Source organism: Cricetulus griseus, chromosome 2, assembly GCF_003668045.3.
Source record: "Cricetulus griseus strain 17A/GY chromosome 2, alternate assembly CriGri-PICRH-1.0, whole genome shotgun sequence".
In the NCBI taxonomy this organism is placed as follows: Eukaryota; Metazoa; Chordata; class Mammalia; order Rodentia; family Cricetidae; genus Cricetulus; species Cricetulus griseus.
Window position 1 is genome coordinate 107,450,961 of NC_048595.1, and position 12,933 is coordinate 107,463,893.

The following is a 12,933-nucleotide window of genomic DNA, read 5'->3' on the forward strand; positions in this document are numbered from 1 at the left end:
ACTACACATAGCCTATTACAGATAGCAGATGTAGTTGGTGCACACCTTTAATCCCAGCTCTCAGGAGGCAGAGGCAGGCGGATCAATGAGTTCTTGCCCAGTTTGGTCTACAGAATGAGTTCTAGCATAACTAGGGCTATACAGTGAAACCCTGTCTTAAAAAAACAAACAAACAAACAAACAAAAGGAGCCTGCAATCTTTTACTGTTCTATTACCATGAATATAAACCATGACCAAGGCAACATACAAAATAAAGCATTTAATGAAGGGTGTGTCCATGACCATCATGGTGGGGTAGCTTAGCTGCAGATGGACATGGTGCTGCAGCAGTAGCTGAGAGCTTACATCTTATCCTCAAGTTGAAGATGGAGAAAGAGAGAGACTGGGCCCATCACCCTTGAGGCTTCCTCCAAGGCCACACCTCCTAATCCTTCTCAAAAGAGTTCTACCAATATATGAGCCGATAAGGGCCATTCTCATTCAAACCACAATACCTGCTAAAAGTAGACAGGTGAAAGAAAGAAAAGAAAGGAGGCATATTGCTGGCATGAATGATGCCGAATTTTTTTTTCTAAATCCTATGACTTACATAACAAGTCTAAAGCAAAAATACCAAAGAGTTTTTTTCTGTGCTTTTTGAGACAGGGCCCCTCTGTCTCCCTAGTTACAGAAGTTACCAGTTAACAGAATGAATTCCAAAGTTGTGAAGATATTTCTAGCCCATTCTGATGTGCCATTAGAGAGCACCAAAAACTGATTTTTCAAAATGAAAAGGTGCTTTGTTAAATACTGAAGTTCCAAAGTTTTAATTTGTTTCAGTTCTCTCAGAAATTAGTGTACCCTTTTTAATTAACTACTGTGATTTAATAATGGTGTCATATTTTTATCCTCAGTTTTTAAGTAAGGTCACAAAGGGGTTAGATTTCTCAGTCCCTTGTACTTAATGACTAGTGATTCCTGTCTGAAATTTGATAAAGTAATGAAATTGCTCCTAAGCTATTTTCCAAGGTCAATTATATATGCTTAGTAACCTTTTCAAAGGAATACATGAACTACAGGCCCTTCTGAACAAATTAGTTGTGTTAATTTTTCAATCCTGATGAAATAATCTAGATATTCAACTTGCAGAAAGAAAATGTTTGTTTGATTCATGGTTTCAAGGGTTTTGGTGTATAGTGAGTTGGCTCTTGGCTTTGGGGCCTGTTCTGACATAGTATATGGTGGAGTAGTGTTTGGTTAACAAAGTGCTTACCTCTGGGTAGGCAGGGATAGACAGGAATGGAACTTCTTCAGTAGGTCTCACCATCACCCAATAAGAATCTAGGTTGAAAATCATGCCTTCACCACCTGGGCCTTGGGCTGTTCAGGACTAAAGGGTACCACATTTCCTTTAGATCATATTCTGTGAATAGAGCCAATTCTGTTGCAATTTTCTGGATTTCTTTTTTTTTTTTTTTTTAAGATTTAATGATTTATTATATACAGTGTTCTGCCTGCATATATGTCTGTGCACCAGAAGAGGGCACAAGATCTCATTATAGATGGTTGTGAGCCACCATGTGGTTGCTGGGAATTGAACTCAGGACCTCTGGAAGAGCAGCCAGTGCTCTTAACCTCTGAGCCATCTCTCCAGCCCAATTTTCTGGATTTCTACTGTAAATGGTGTTTATATACTGTTTTTATTTGGTGCTTTTAAAAATACCCTTTGTTAAATTATTAATAAAGATGATGACATATTTATTTTCTTATAGGTGTGAATGTCACAGATCATGATTTAATATTCAGAAGTCTAACAGAGACCCTTCAGAATAATGTCACACCATATATAGTCTCATTGCAAGCTAAGGATTGTCCAGGTAAAATATAAATGGCATGGTTTCTTGGTAAGATATTACAAAATTATGGTCACTTCTGCTCTGCCTGGCCCCCACTCTGCATGTCTCACTCTGTTTTACTCACTGCCATAAACCAATTTACTTTCCCACTTGAAAAAGCCATCAATGGTTAAAAAAAATAGTCTGTATGCAGAGCCAGACTTGAGATGTAAAACCATTAAATCCTGAAGGTGCACACTGTCATACTCAGATTTGTTTGCATCTGGACTGATAACAGATTTAATGTACTACTTTTGTTGTGATAAATTAGAATTAAAGTCTTAAGGGTGTCTTTTTAAAATGAGTATAAAGGAAGATTTATATTCAACAAAATAATTTGTAACTCGATTTTAAAGACTGACATTCTTTTGTTGTTCAGAAGCAAATACATGATATTTGTAAAATAATTTATAATTCCTGCTTACACACTTGCTTAGATAACATTTGTAGATAATGCACCTGAATTTTTATCTGATCTTAGTCTGAAATAAATATATATATATATATATATATACATATACATATGTATATGTATATATATATAATATATATATATATATATATATATATATTCACACACATACACACATTTTGTCTTACTTAGAAAGGATTTCATATAACCCAGGCTTTCATTGAACTTACTATGTAGCAGAAGATGAACTTGAACTACTGGTTTTTCTGCCTTTCCCAAGTTCAGGGATTTCAGTCATGCTTGACCACATTCATTTTTATTTAATATTGGCAGGCAACTCCAGAATTCTGTGCATGCTAGACAAGTATAGTACCAACTGAATGTGTCCAGCCCCTAAGGAAATTTAAATATTAAGGGACCAGTACTAGTGAATAATCATAATATATTTAACATATTAAACTATATTGATGAAATATAGAAAAATATATTCCACTCAAATTATGCAATCTGCTTATCAAAGGCAAAGGTTTCAGTAGATAAGTTTTCTTGCTTTTTTTTATTCTGCAGATGTGAAACATTTTTTACAAAAATTGACCTCACAGTTGATGGACTGCTGTGTGGATGGAAAATCCAAAGAGGTGAAAAGTGTTAAGACCCCTAAAAAGACAAATTATTCAATGGATTCACTTTCCAGTTGGTATATGACTGTCGCACAGGTAAAACTGAATGTTCAGAAGGTTGGCTCAGGGTTATTTTAGTTATATGTCACTCTTCTAATTAACAGGTTTGTACAGCAGTAATAGGAATTTTATGGTAGCTCCTTTTTTCTGAAACTACTAGAATTTGAAAGTATTCATCTAGTATGTAGATTAATTACTGGTACATGCTTGGATTCTTCGAGAATATTGTATTTGTGGGAGAAGTTCATGAAATGACAAGAAGAAAACATCCAGAGTTGGCTCTGTTACACATCTATTTCTGTAATAATGACTGTAGCTTTCTTATATTACCTCCTAAGTTCTTTGTATGTGCTTTTGTTTAGTAGACACATACCAGCTTTTCCTGCTGTCAGTTAAGGCCTTGATTAGTAATTCTGTAATTTTACAATTAGTAATTCTGTAATTTTACAATTTTGGTTTGTTCCATTCTCAGAACTTTTGGGAAACATTAATATATAAATAAGGTATATTGAACAAAACAATACAGTAAGTAATGTACATTCAACAGAATATAAATTTCATTCTACCATGGGCATCTTTATTGGAATGATCCCTGGGTTCCTGCAGTACAGAAGCACCAGTTTATAGTGCTGTGTTACCAGACAGTTTCAGTAAAGTACTGTGGTGATATTTTCTAATGTGTTTTGCTGAAGTCATGCATGAAGTTTCATTGTGTTTTATATAAGGATGCTTATGATAATACCTTAATTTGATCTAAATTCTTAGGTATATTTAGGAGTCAAAGTCATGACAATTTAAATCCAGTATCTTTAAGTTCAGTTTGGCCAAATATTTAGTGTCCATTTCAAGGTTGAAAGTTTGTAATACTGCATTCATTATGCCTTTATATTGATAATAACACTTACGTTAGAGCATACCCATGTGTAATAACTGAAAAAAAAAATCAACTGTATGGGAAGTTTCTTTTTCCTATGTTTTTCAACAGAAAATTTATTTCATATGTGTTATGGGTCTTACTGAACCTTTTTCTTACTGTTAACCATCTCTGTAGAAACAGATTTTGATAGGAACTGTTAGAATGAGATACTGTTTATTATTATTTTGGAAAAATAAAAACTCATTGTGAAATATAGAAAGAAATACATTAGCAAGCAGCAGTATGGTATTGTTTGGCTGAGAAGGCTTGCTTTTAACATCTCCATTCCACAATGGTGTAGGCGACAGGCCCAAAAATGACAATAAAAAAGAGGACTACTTCTAGCCAATGGCAATTTCCGCCTGTTGTGATTATCTTAAAGAATATGGAGAGCTTCAGCACAAAAGTACTCCAAGACTTCATAATTATCAGCAGGTAGGTGATGTGTATTTTCGTTTATTATTACTATGTGTATCTAAATACAATATGTATATGTGGAAGTTAGATGACAACTGTGACTGGAGGAGGGGGCGGTTCTCATATGATCAAACTCAGGTCACCAGGTGTGCCTTTACCCACTGAGCCATCTCACTGGCCTGTTTTATTTTTCAGTGTATGGCAAAGTAGCAGATTTCCATAAGACATTTCATATGTTTGGTTTTATTTGCCTTTACCTTTCTCTCCCCATCTCCCTGTTCCCATCCCCGTTTAAACTCTTTGCCTCCAGTTACTTGGCTTTTTGTTTAAAATTTTCTTTTTTGTTATGAGAATATTACTTTTAACTTTAAAATATAGTATTCATTTTAAGACCAACGTAATGAAATTTAAAATTATTTTAGATTATTTTTTCAAAACTGAATGTTCAAAGACCTCTTATAGATTATTTTCTTGGCTTTTGGTGTAAGGTTGAAAACCCAGACAGATTTAGTGTGTTTTTAGTTAACATGGTAGTTATAAAATATCATTTATCTTACAAAGATTAACTCTTTAAAGTATTTTATTTTTATATATTTCCAGTGAGAATTGTTTTTTTAATGTTTTTTGTTTGTTTTTTATTTTTGTTTGTTTTTTGAGACAGAGTTTCTCTGTGTAGCTTTGGAGCCTATCCTGGCACTTGCTCTGTACACCAGGCTGGCCTCGAATTCATAGAGATCCTCCTGCCTCTGCCTCCTGAATGCTGGCACTCCTCACCACCGCCCAGTTGTGTTGTGAGTTGTTTAAGGCAATCTAATGAGACTTAAAATTGAAGTAACTAACCCTATTTTAAATTCTCATGACATTTATTCCCATTATATATTTGTTAGGGTATAATTAACTTTCTCTTGCCTATTCTGTATGTTAGCTAACATACTAAAAATTCTTATTTTGAGTGTGGTTTTGTTAGGATTTTTGCCCCATTGAACAATGAGTTGTAGATATAGTCATGTATCTCCCCAACACCCCACCCTATGCTAGGGATAAAACCCATGCCTGATCAAATTCTCGACCATTAAAGTGAATTCTCAAGCTAACATCCTAAGACTTTTAAAACTTGTTAACATTCTGTACAGATATACAGTGTGATATATGACAGTGTTATTTAACTTGGATTTGGTAGTCCTGTGAACCTCAAAAGTAAAGAACTTATAATAGCCACAAGAGAGTACAGTGTTTTATTCCTGTGAATATAGAAGAACTTCAAACAGCCAATATTGGAAAGCAATAGGAAATGGGAGAGAGCAATCACAGTATAGAGAAGTATGACTTGAAGAATTCCTTATAAATAATGCCATTCCACTCCATAGATGCTATTTGTTTCTCTCTTGGTTGTGCTGATATGAAATCATGTTCAGTATATTTAGGATAAAAATTAGGAAGGGATATGACTCTCTTGAATGATGTCCATTAAAAAGATTACTTCCATGTGTGTAAAATTATGTATGTGTGGAAAGGAAAGTAGAGACTGTTGGAAGACTAGGTGAGGCTCAAAGTTGGTAAGAGTATATTAAATGATAGTTGACACATTGTTATTATATCTTTGATGGTCTAATCTAATGGACCTCTGTATTCTTATTTATAAGAGAAAAGGATTCATAAAGGATTGTCTTCAGAGTTACAATCTGAGAGATGGCTGTTTTATTATTACTATTTTTACCTTAAGAAAATGAATGATCTAGAAAACTTAATATCAGTGTCTTAAAATAATTATTTTAAAGTGTAATATATTGAACTACATTTGCTGAAGAAGCTTTTGTATCTTTCTTTAAAAACTAGTCAGCATCGGCATGAATTTCCACTGATCCTCATTTTTGGAATCGCCACATCTCCTGTTATTATCCATCGACTGCTTCCACATGCAGTGTCATCTCTTCTGTGTATAGAACTTTTCCAGTCTTTGTCATGCAAAGAGCACCTGGCAGTAATTCTTGATCAGGTAAGAAGAAAAAATGTTTACCAATGCCATGAACTGAAACAAAAACTGCCAAACATATATATAAGAAAGGATACCCGTAAAATCTCTATGTCCCTCAGACTTTGTTCAACTTATTTGCATAGTTTAATGCTTTTATTAAATTATGTTTATAGTTGTAGAATCTCTTTGCATAAAATTATCTTCTCAAAAATATGCTTTATGAAAATAATCATGCATATATATTGATTCTTGTTTTCATTACCTAGTTGAAAAAGTTAGGCTTTTAAAATTAATTTAGAGGTATAGGGATGCAGTTTACCGTAGAACGTTTGTCTGGCAATGTGGAAGGCAAGCCCTGGATTTGAGTTATCTTGGTACTAAAACTAATAAGTAAAATTTTACAGAATTTATAGATTTCACACCATTACCAGTATACTTTGCCCTTATATTTTATATAAAATGTTTTAAAGTTTTTTATTTTATTTGTATGAGTGTTTTGTTCACATAGATGTAAGTGCACATGCAGAGCCTTTTGTGGTCAGAAGAGTGTGTTGGATCCCTAGACCTGGAGTTACAAATGATTGTGAGCCACTATATGGGTCCTCTGCAAGAGTAGACATCTCTCCAGCCCTGAAGTTGTTTTGTGAACTTTGACAACTGTCATGTTACTCTTAACAACAGCTGCTAAACTTAGACATTATCTGTGATAATGTTTCTGTGTAAATAACATATAGTTCTTTATTATTGACAGCCACAGATTCATTCTAGATCCCATTAAGATGTGTTTCATGATGCTTATGTAGGTTCATGATGACAACCTGTGTGGTCATCTAACCACTTCTACACATATGCCACAACAGATAGTATTCTGATTTATTGATACATTAGGAAAATTTTTTTTCAGTTTGAAATTGATTAATTGTAGCCAAATACAACTCTCCTTGTGTAGCTGTACAAGTTGCTCTATATTTTCAAAAGAAAAGTAATTTTTGTTCTTCATATGTTCTCATTTAGTAAGTACATAGCTTGCTACTTTTCACTAATTTGGATCAGTAGGGAGAGAAATAAGTTTTATTTGGTAACAAAAAAAGTCCATCTTTTTCTTTTTTGTATCTTCTGGTGTGAGAAAAAGGGTTATATTGTTAATATGCATTATTTGAAGAGTAGGAATTTAAAGGAAGTTGGTAGACACCTTTGGTTCAGAATGTAGTTTGAGGATGGGAGAGAGAGACGGGCATATCTCTGTGTGGGATTCTTTTTGTTTTCTTTTTGTTTTTCTTAGTGTGGTGTACATAACAAATTCAGGACAGCCAGGGCTACCTGGTAAGACCCTCTTCCAAACACACTGGGATTGTAATATGAATTGCTTTTTGGTGTTTTTATCCCTTTTTTCTTTAAATTTATGTATTTATTTATTTATTTGTTTATTTATTTTAGTTTTTCGGGACAGGGTTTCTCTGTGGCTTTGGAGGCTGTCCTGGAACTAGCTCTTGTAGACCAGGCTGGTCTAGAACTCACAGAGATCCGCCTGCCTCTGCCTCCTGAGTGTTGGGATTAAAGGTGTGTGCCACTACCACCCGGCTGGTGTTTTTACTCTTAAGTAAATAAAGTTTACTATTTGTTTGATATTTGGCCTAGAAAAAAATAATAGTATAGCTACTATTGCTTTCCTATATGTTGTGTCACAATATCATTCTTTAAATATATAATATACATATATGTGTATATGTATGTATGTATATATTGGTTTGAGTGCTCTGTCTGCATGCATGCCAGAGAGAGCTTCCGATACCACTATAGATGATTGTAAGCCACCATGTGGTGCTGGGAATTGAATTCAGGACCTTTGGACGAGCAGCCAGTGCTCTTAATCACTGAGCCATCTCTCCAGCCCCTCACAGTATCATTCTTTGTCAGGTTATTTATACTTCATGTTCATAGTAAGTGAAGGCTAAGGAGTATGTCTTCTGTCTCTTTCAGCTGCTTCTTACAGCTCAGTTTCCTTTTAAAATAAGTAAGAAGGCATTACAGGTTCTGACCAACATCTTCTTATACCATGATTTCTCAATTCAAAACTTCATCAAAGGACTTAAGGTAAGAAAATATTGATGATTTTGAAAGTTCACCATCTGATTCTATGTAGTTTACATTATTTCAGATTGACTAGTGTGATGATTAAGGCCTTTTAATAGTGAGATCAAGAAAGAATAAATTCTAGTTATTTTTTTTCTAGGGTCTCCCTTTCCTTTCTTACCTTGCAGCCCCTATAGAGATAAAATTAGGGTTATCAGTAATGGAAAAGAGCTGTTTCCAGTAAAGAGTCTTAACCATTGAGGGTTGGGCTGGAGAGGAAGAACTTGTTACCTAAGGAATACCATTTACTGGGGATCACCAGAGAAAGAGTGTCTTCAGCTCTGTTCTCTGTGTGTGTTGTGGGTTTTGCTACTGACCTTGTCCACAGAATTGTAACCTTGAAAATTTTAAAGGTCTATAAGTACTGTTGCAGTGTTTTTGTGACATAATTTTTTTAAATATTTATTTTATTTTTGTGTATGGATATTTTTACTACGAGTATGTTTGTGCCCCACATGTGCAGTGCCCTGAAGGCCAGAAGAGAGTTTCGAGGTTCTCTAGAACTGAAGTTAAAATTATGGTCACTGCCTTTTGGTTGCTAGGAACCCAATCTCAGTTATCTTCAAGAACAGCAAGGGTTCTATTTATTGAGCCATCTCTTCAGCCCCAGCCATAAATACTTTTGCTCTTAAAAAGAGTTAAAATTAAGCAGATAAAGGGCAAAATATTTACTACCAAATGATAGAAAAAAACCTTCATATTTCTTTCAGCTTTCTCTATTAGAACATTTTTATTTGCAACCCCTAAGTGTTCTGTGCTGTGATCTCCCAGAAGCCAAGAAAAGAATAAAATTTTTGTCAGTTAATCAATGTGAAAACATCCGGCGGCTTCCATCATTTAGGAGGTAAAAAGATGATTATATTTAATGTATTTTATACTAGAGACTAGGATGAAATGAAGGATGCTAGCAGCTGCTTTTGGAATGATAGTTTATTTTGCAATATAGAACTATTCCACTTTTAAAGATGGAGTTTCTTTGTTGGATTTAAAATTTTAACATAAAATATTTTGCTAATATTTTACATAATTTGTAAGTATCTTTTAAAAATAACATTTTCTATTTCTGGGATATATGGCCTTTATGACTTCACTAATTATCATTAAAGTAATTATGAATGGTTGTCTTGAATTTAATTTTGAAAAGAAATGAAAAAATAAGGAAACCAGCCTAGGTAGTTATTTTTCCTAACATGCCATTCAAATATGTAAATTGCTTAATATTCCTTTTTTCTATATGGGATGATAAAAATTTTAGGTACGTGGAAAAGCAAGCTTCAGGAAAGCAAGTTGCACTGTTGACCAATGATACAGTTTTAAAGGTAGGAATGTGTGTCTTACTGCCTTGTTCTTCATGCAAAAGAATATGCATTCAAACATTGATTAATTTTATAAAATAGATCTGTATGTCTTAACATTTGGAGAACGAGGTACTGAGTCTTGATAGTCATCTAGGAATGAATACTACACATAACAAAATCAAGTTTAAAAAAAGCCATGAAGAATTTTTTCTGATGTTCTATTTTGGAAGCACCTTTATTTAGTCTCAGCAGAGATTTGTTATATTGATTTTTGTTTGTTTGCTTATCTGTTTTTGTAAATAAAAGCATGTAGAAGCCAGGTAGCTTAACTACTGCTAAGTGGTTGGAATTGATTTCATTTTTTCATATAATGATAATATAATACCAGGAAAGAAATAATGTTCTTGCAAATTTATTAGTTGTGAAACAATAAATACTATGTGTTTTCCCTCATATGTGGAATCTAGATTAAAAACAAACAAAAAAAACATGCACGTAGAAGAGGATGCATTTGGAGAGGAAGGATAAGTAGGGAGATGAAAATGATTAAAGATGAATATGTCAATAAGTATTAAAATGACATTCTAAAGCAAATAATTTTATAAGTTAATGTATACTAGTCCTATTGTTTGGATTTTTATTGCTTGATGAGACACCATTTCTAAAAGCAAATTGGGAAGGGAAGGGCTTAATTTGTTTATCATCCAATCACAGTTCATAATGGAAAAAAAAGGCAGGCAGGAATCTGGAGGCAGTAGCTGATGCAGAGGTTATGGAGGAGTGCTGCTTACTGACTTGCTCTTACATGCCTTTTTATAGAACCCAGAACCACCCACAGTGAGCTATGCCCTCCCATGTCAGTGACTAATTAAGAAAATGCACTGTAGGCTTGCCTGCTGGTCAGTGAGATGGGGCATTTTCTCAATTGTGGTTTGCTCTTTTAAAATGACTCTACCCTGTGTCAAGTTGACATAAAAATTAGCCAGAACAACTAATGAAGATGAAAATTTTGAGGTAGCCATATAATAAAGAATTTGTCAAAGAAAATTTTTTTATCTCTGAGATAAGTAATAGGGTATATAATTTAGAAAGCAGCTGTAATTTCAGGAAAGGCCAGCCTTGTACCTTCAAGCCACTCTTTTCTCTCCCCTAGATACAGCTACTGTTACTAGTTTCTTATCTGTCATTCTAGAATTAGAGTCCACATATAACAGCAGTTATCTATACTTAGAGAACTCTTCTTTCTTGAAGATAAAACGAAGTTCCTCAGCATGATCTAAATCTCACAAACCATTCTGTGTTGGTACTGAAGAGTGCCATAGTATTCTTTTGAATAAATGGCACTCTTTCACTTTGTAAGTTTCTTGTTGATGATGAGTGTTTAGAAACCTACATTGTCTCATTTATTTTCACATTACTCATGTTTATCTAGGAAAAAGCTATTAGAAAATGGGCAGTAAACTAAAAATGAGCTTAAAGAAGCCCCTCTTCTGAGTTTACTGATATATATTGTTTTTCAGCTTGAACAAGAGATGTTAGATCCTTAAGGTCATATGTTCTCTGGAGTCATAAATACTAATTTGTCTGTATTGTAAAATCTTCTTTGGATTTTGGATCTGTTTAATTTCACTTCGTGGTGTTTTTTATTTGTAAGTTAAGTTTTTTTTTTCCCTGTGGTTCTTTTAAGATCATGCATATATACATAATACAGTGTTCTATCTGCATGTATACCTGCATACCGGAAGAGGGCATCTATAGATGGCTATGAGTCACCTTTATTACTTTTGAGATAGACTGGCCTCAACTTATATGTGTAACCAAATAATCTCTAACCCTTTTAGTACAATTATAGGAAGTTTTTGGAGCCCATGCAAGTGATTTCACTAGAGAAAGAAATGTCAGAACAAGTGAGACTAAGTGTTGTGAGATTAGTATCAGCTCTTTTAAGTACATTTCTTGCTGGAACTTTCATAGTGTATTGTTAAAGTCAGGAATATTCGTTACAGTACTCTTGAGTCACTGACATGACAGCAGAAGAGCCTGTCTAATCTAGTACAGAAATAGCATGCTACTTACCTGTTTCCAGGACTCTTTGCATATTTCTTAGGCATTTATGTTGGTTTTATTCTTCTTTTACTACCTTCTCTTTTTTGTTGTTTTGTTTTTCGAGACAGGGTTTCTCTGTGGCTTTGGAGGCTGTCCTGGAACTAGCTCTTGTAGACCAGGCTGGTCTTGAGATCCACCTGCCTCTGCCTCCCAAGTGCTGGGATTAAAGGTATGTGCCACCACTGCCCGGCTCTTTCACTACCTTCTATTAGTTGTTTTCTTTTCTGTGTTCATTTTGGCTATGCATATTTTGTCTTTTATAAGGACTTATTTTCTCAAGACTTCATACACTTAGAAATATGAAGAAGTGCATAGACTAGTGACTTAACTAAAGAAGTAGTTATAGGCTACTTATTAAAGTCATACAAAGATGTCTAAAACGAATTTTTAATTTAGAGTAAAAATGTCTGAATTTTTTTTGGCATTACATGACAGTAGACAAAATTCTACTGTTGTAATCTTGCATTCCATCTTGAACTACTCATTAGCTGTACTTCCTTAAGAAAGTGGCTTGCTAATTTAAGCTTCAATTTCCTTATCTATAAAATGGAATAATGATTCAAGGCCACATAGGGAATTTAAGACCAGCCTGGGTTACATGAGGCCCCATCTCACTCCTCCAGGTTCCTGTCCCGTTTGAGTTCCTCTCTTAACTTCCTTCTGTGATGGACTATGATGTGGATGTGTAAGCCAAATTGGGATAGCTTGCTTATAGTTCAAAAGTTTGGTTCATTATCATCATGGTGGGACATGGCAACATGCAGGCAGACATAGTGCTGGAGAACTAGCTGAGAGTCCTATATCTTGAGGCAACAGGAAATGTTCTAAGACACTGGGTGGTATCTTAAGCATATATGAGACCATTTTCTTTCAGAGCACCATATTCCTGGCCTCCAGAGGCTTATAGCCATATCATAAGGCAAAAATGTAGTCAGTCCAATTTCAAAAGTCCCCATATTTTATAACAATCCCAAACTTAATTAAAAGTCTAAAGTTCAGAGTCCCTTGTGTAATTTATGTAATCTCTTCATGCAATCACCTGTAAAATCAAAAAGCAGATTACATACTTCCAACATATAATGATATGGGACATACATTGCCATTCCAGAATATAAGGAAGG

The 12,933-nt window shown here is 34.3% G+C and overlaps 1 protein-coding gene across 8 annotated transcripts in view; it reads left to right on the forward strand.

The window, feature by feature from the left end:
* Orc3 (origin recognition complex subunit 3) overlaps nt 1-12,933 on the forward strand; it is a 62,679-nt gene that overhangs the window by 24,048 nt on the left and 25,698 nt on the right. For all 8 annotated transcript variants that reach the window (XM_027403401.2, XM_027403402.2, XM_035439932.1 and 5 more), the window contains 7 exons: nt 1,753-1,857; nt 2,855-3,003; nt 4,185-4,318; nt 6,137-6,296; nt 8,256-8,369; nt 9,119-9,252; nt 9,664-9,727. In XM_027403401.2, the coding sequence (XP_027259202.1) occupies nt 1,753-1,857; nt 2,855-3,003; nt 4,185-4,318; nt 6,137-6,296; nt 8,256-8,369; nt 9,119-9,252; nt 9,664-9,727 (860 nt within the window). The remainder of the gene's footprint in view (nt 1-1,752; nt 1,858-2,854; nt 3,004-4,184; nt 4,319-6,136; nt 6,297-8,255; nt 8,370-9,118; nt 9,253-9,663; nt 9,728-12,933) is intronic.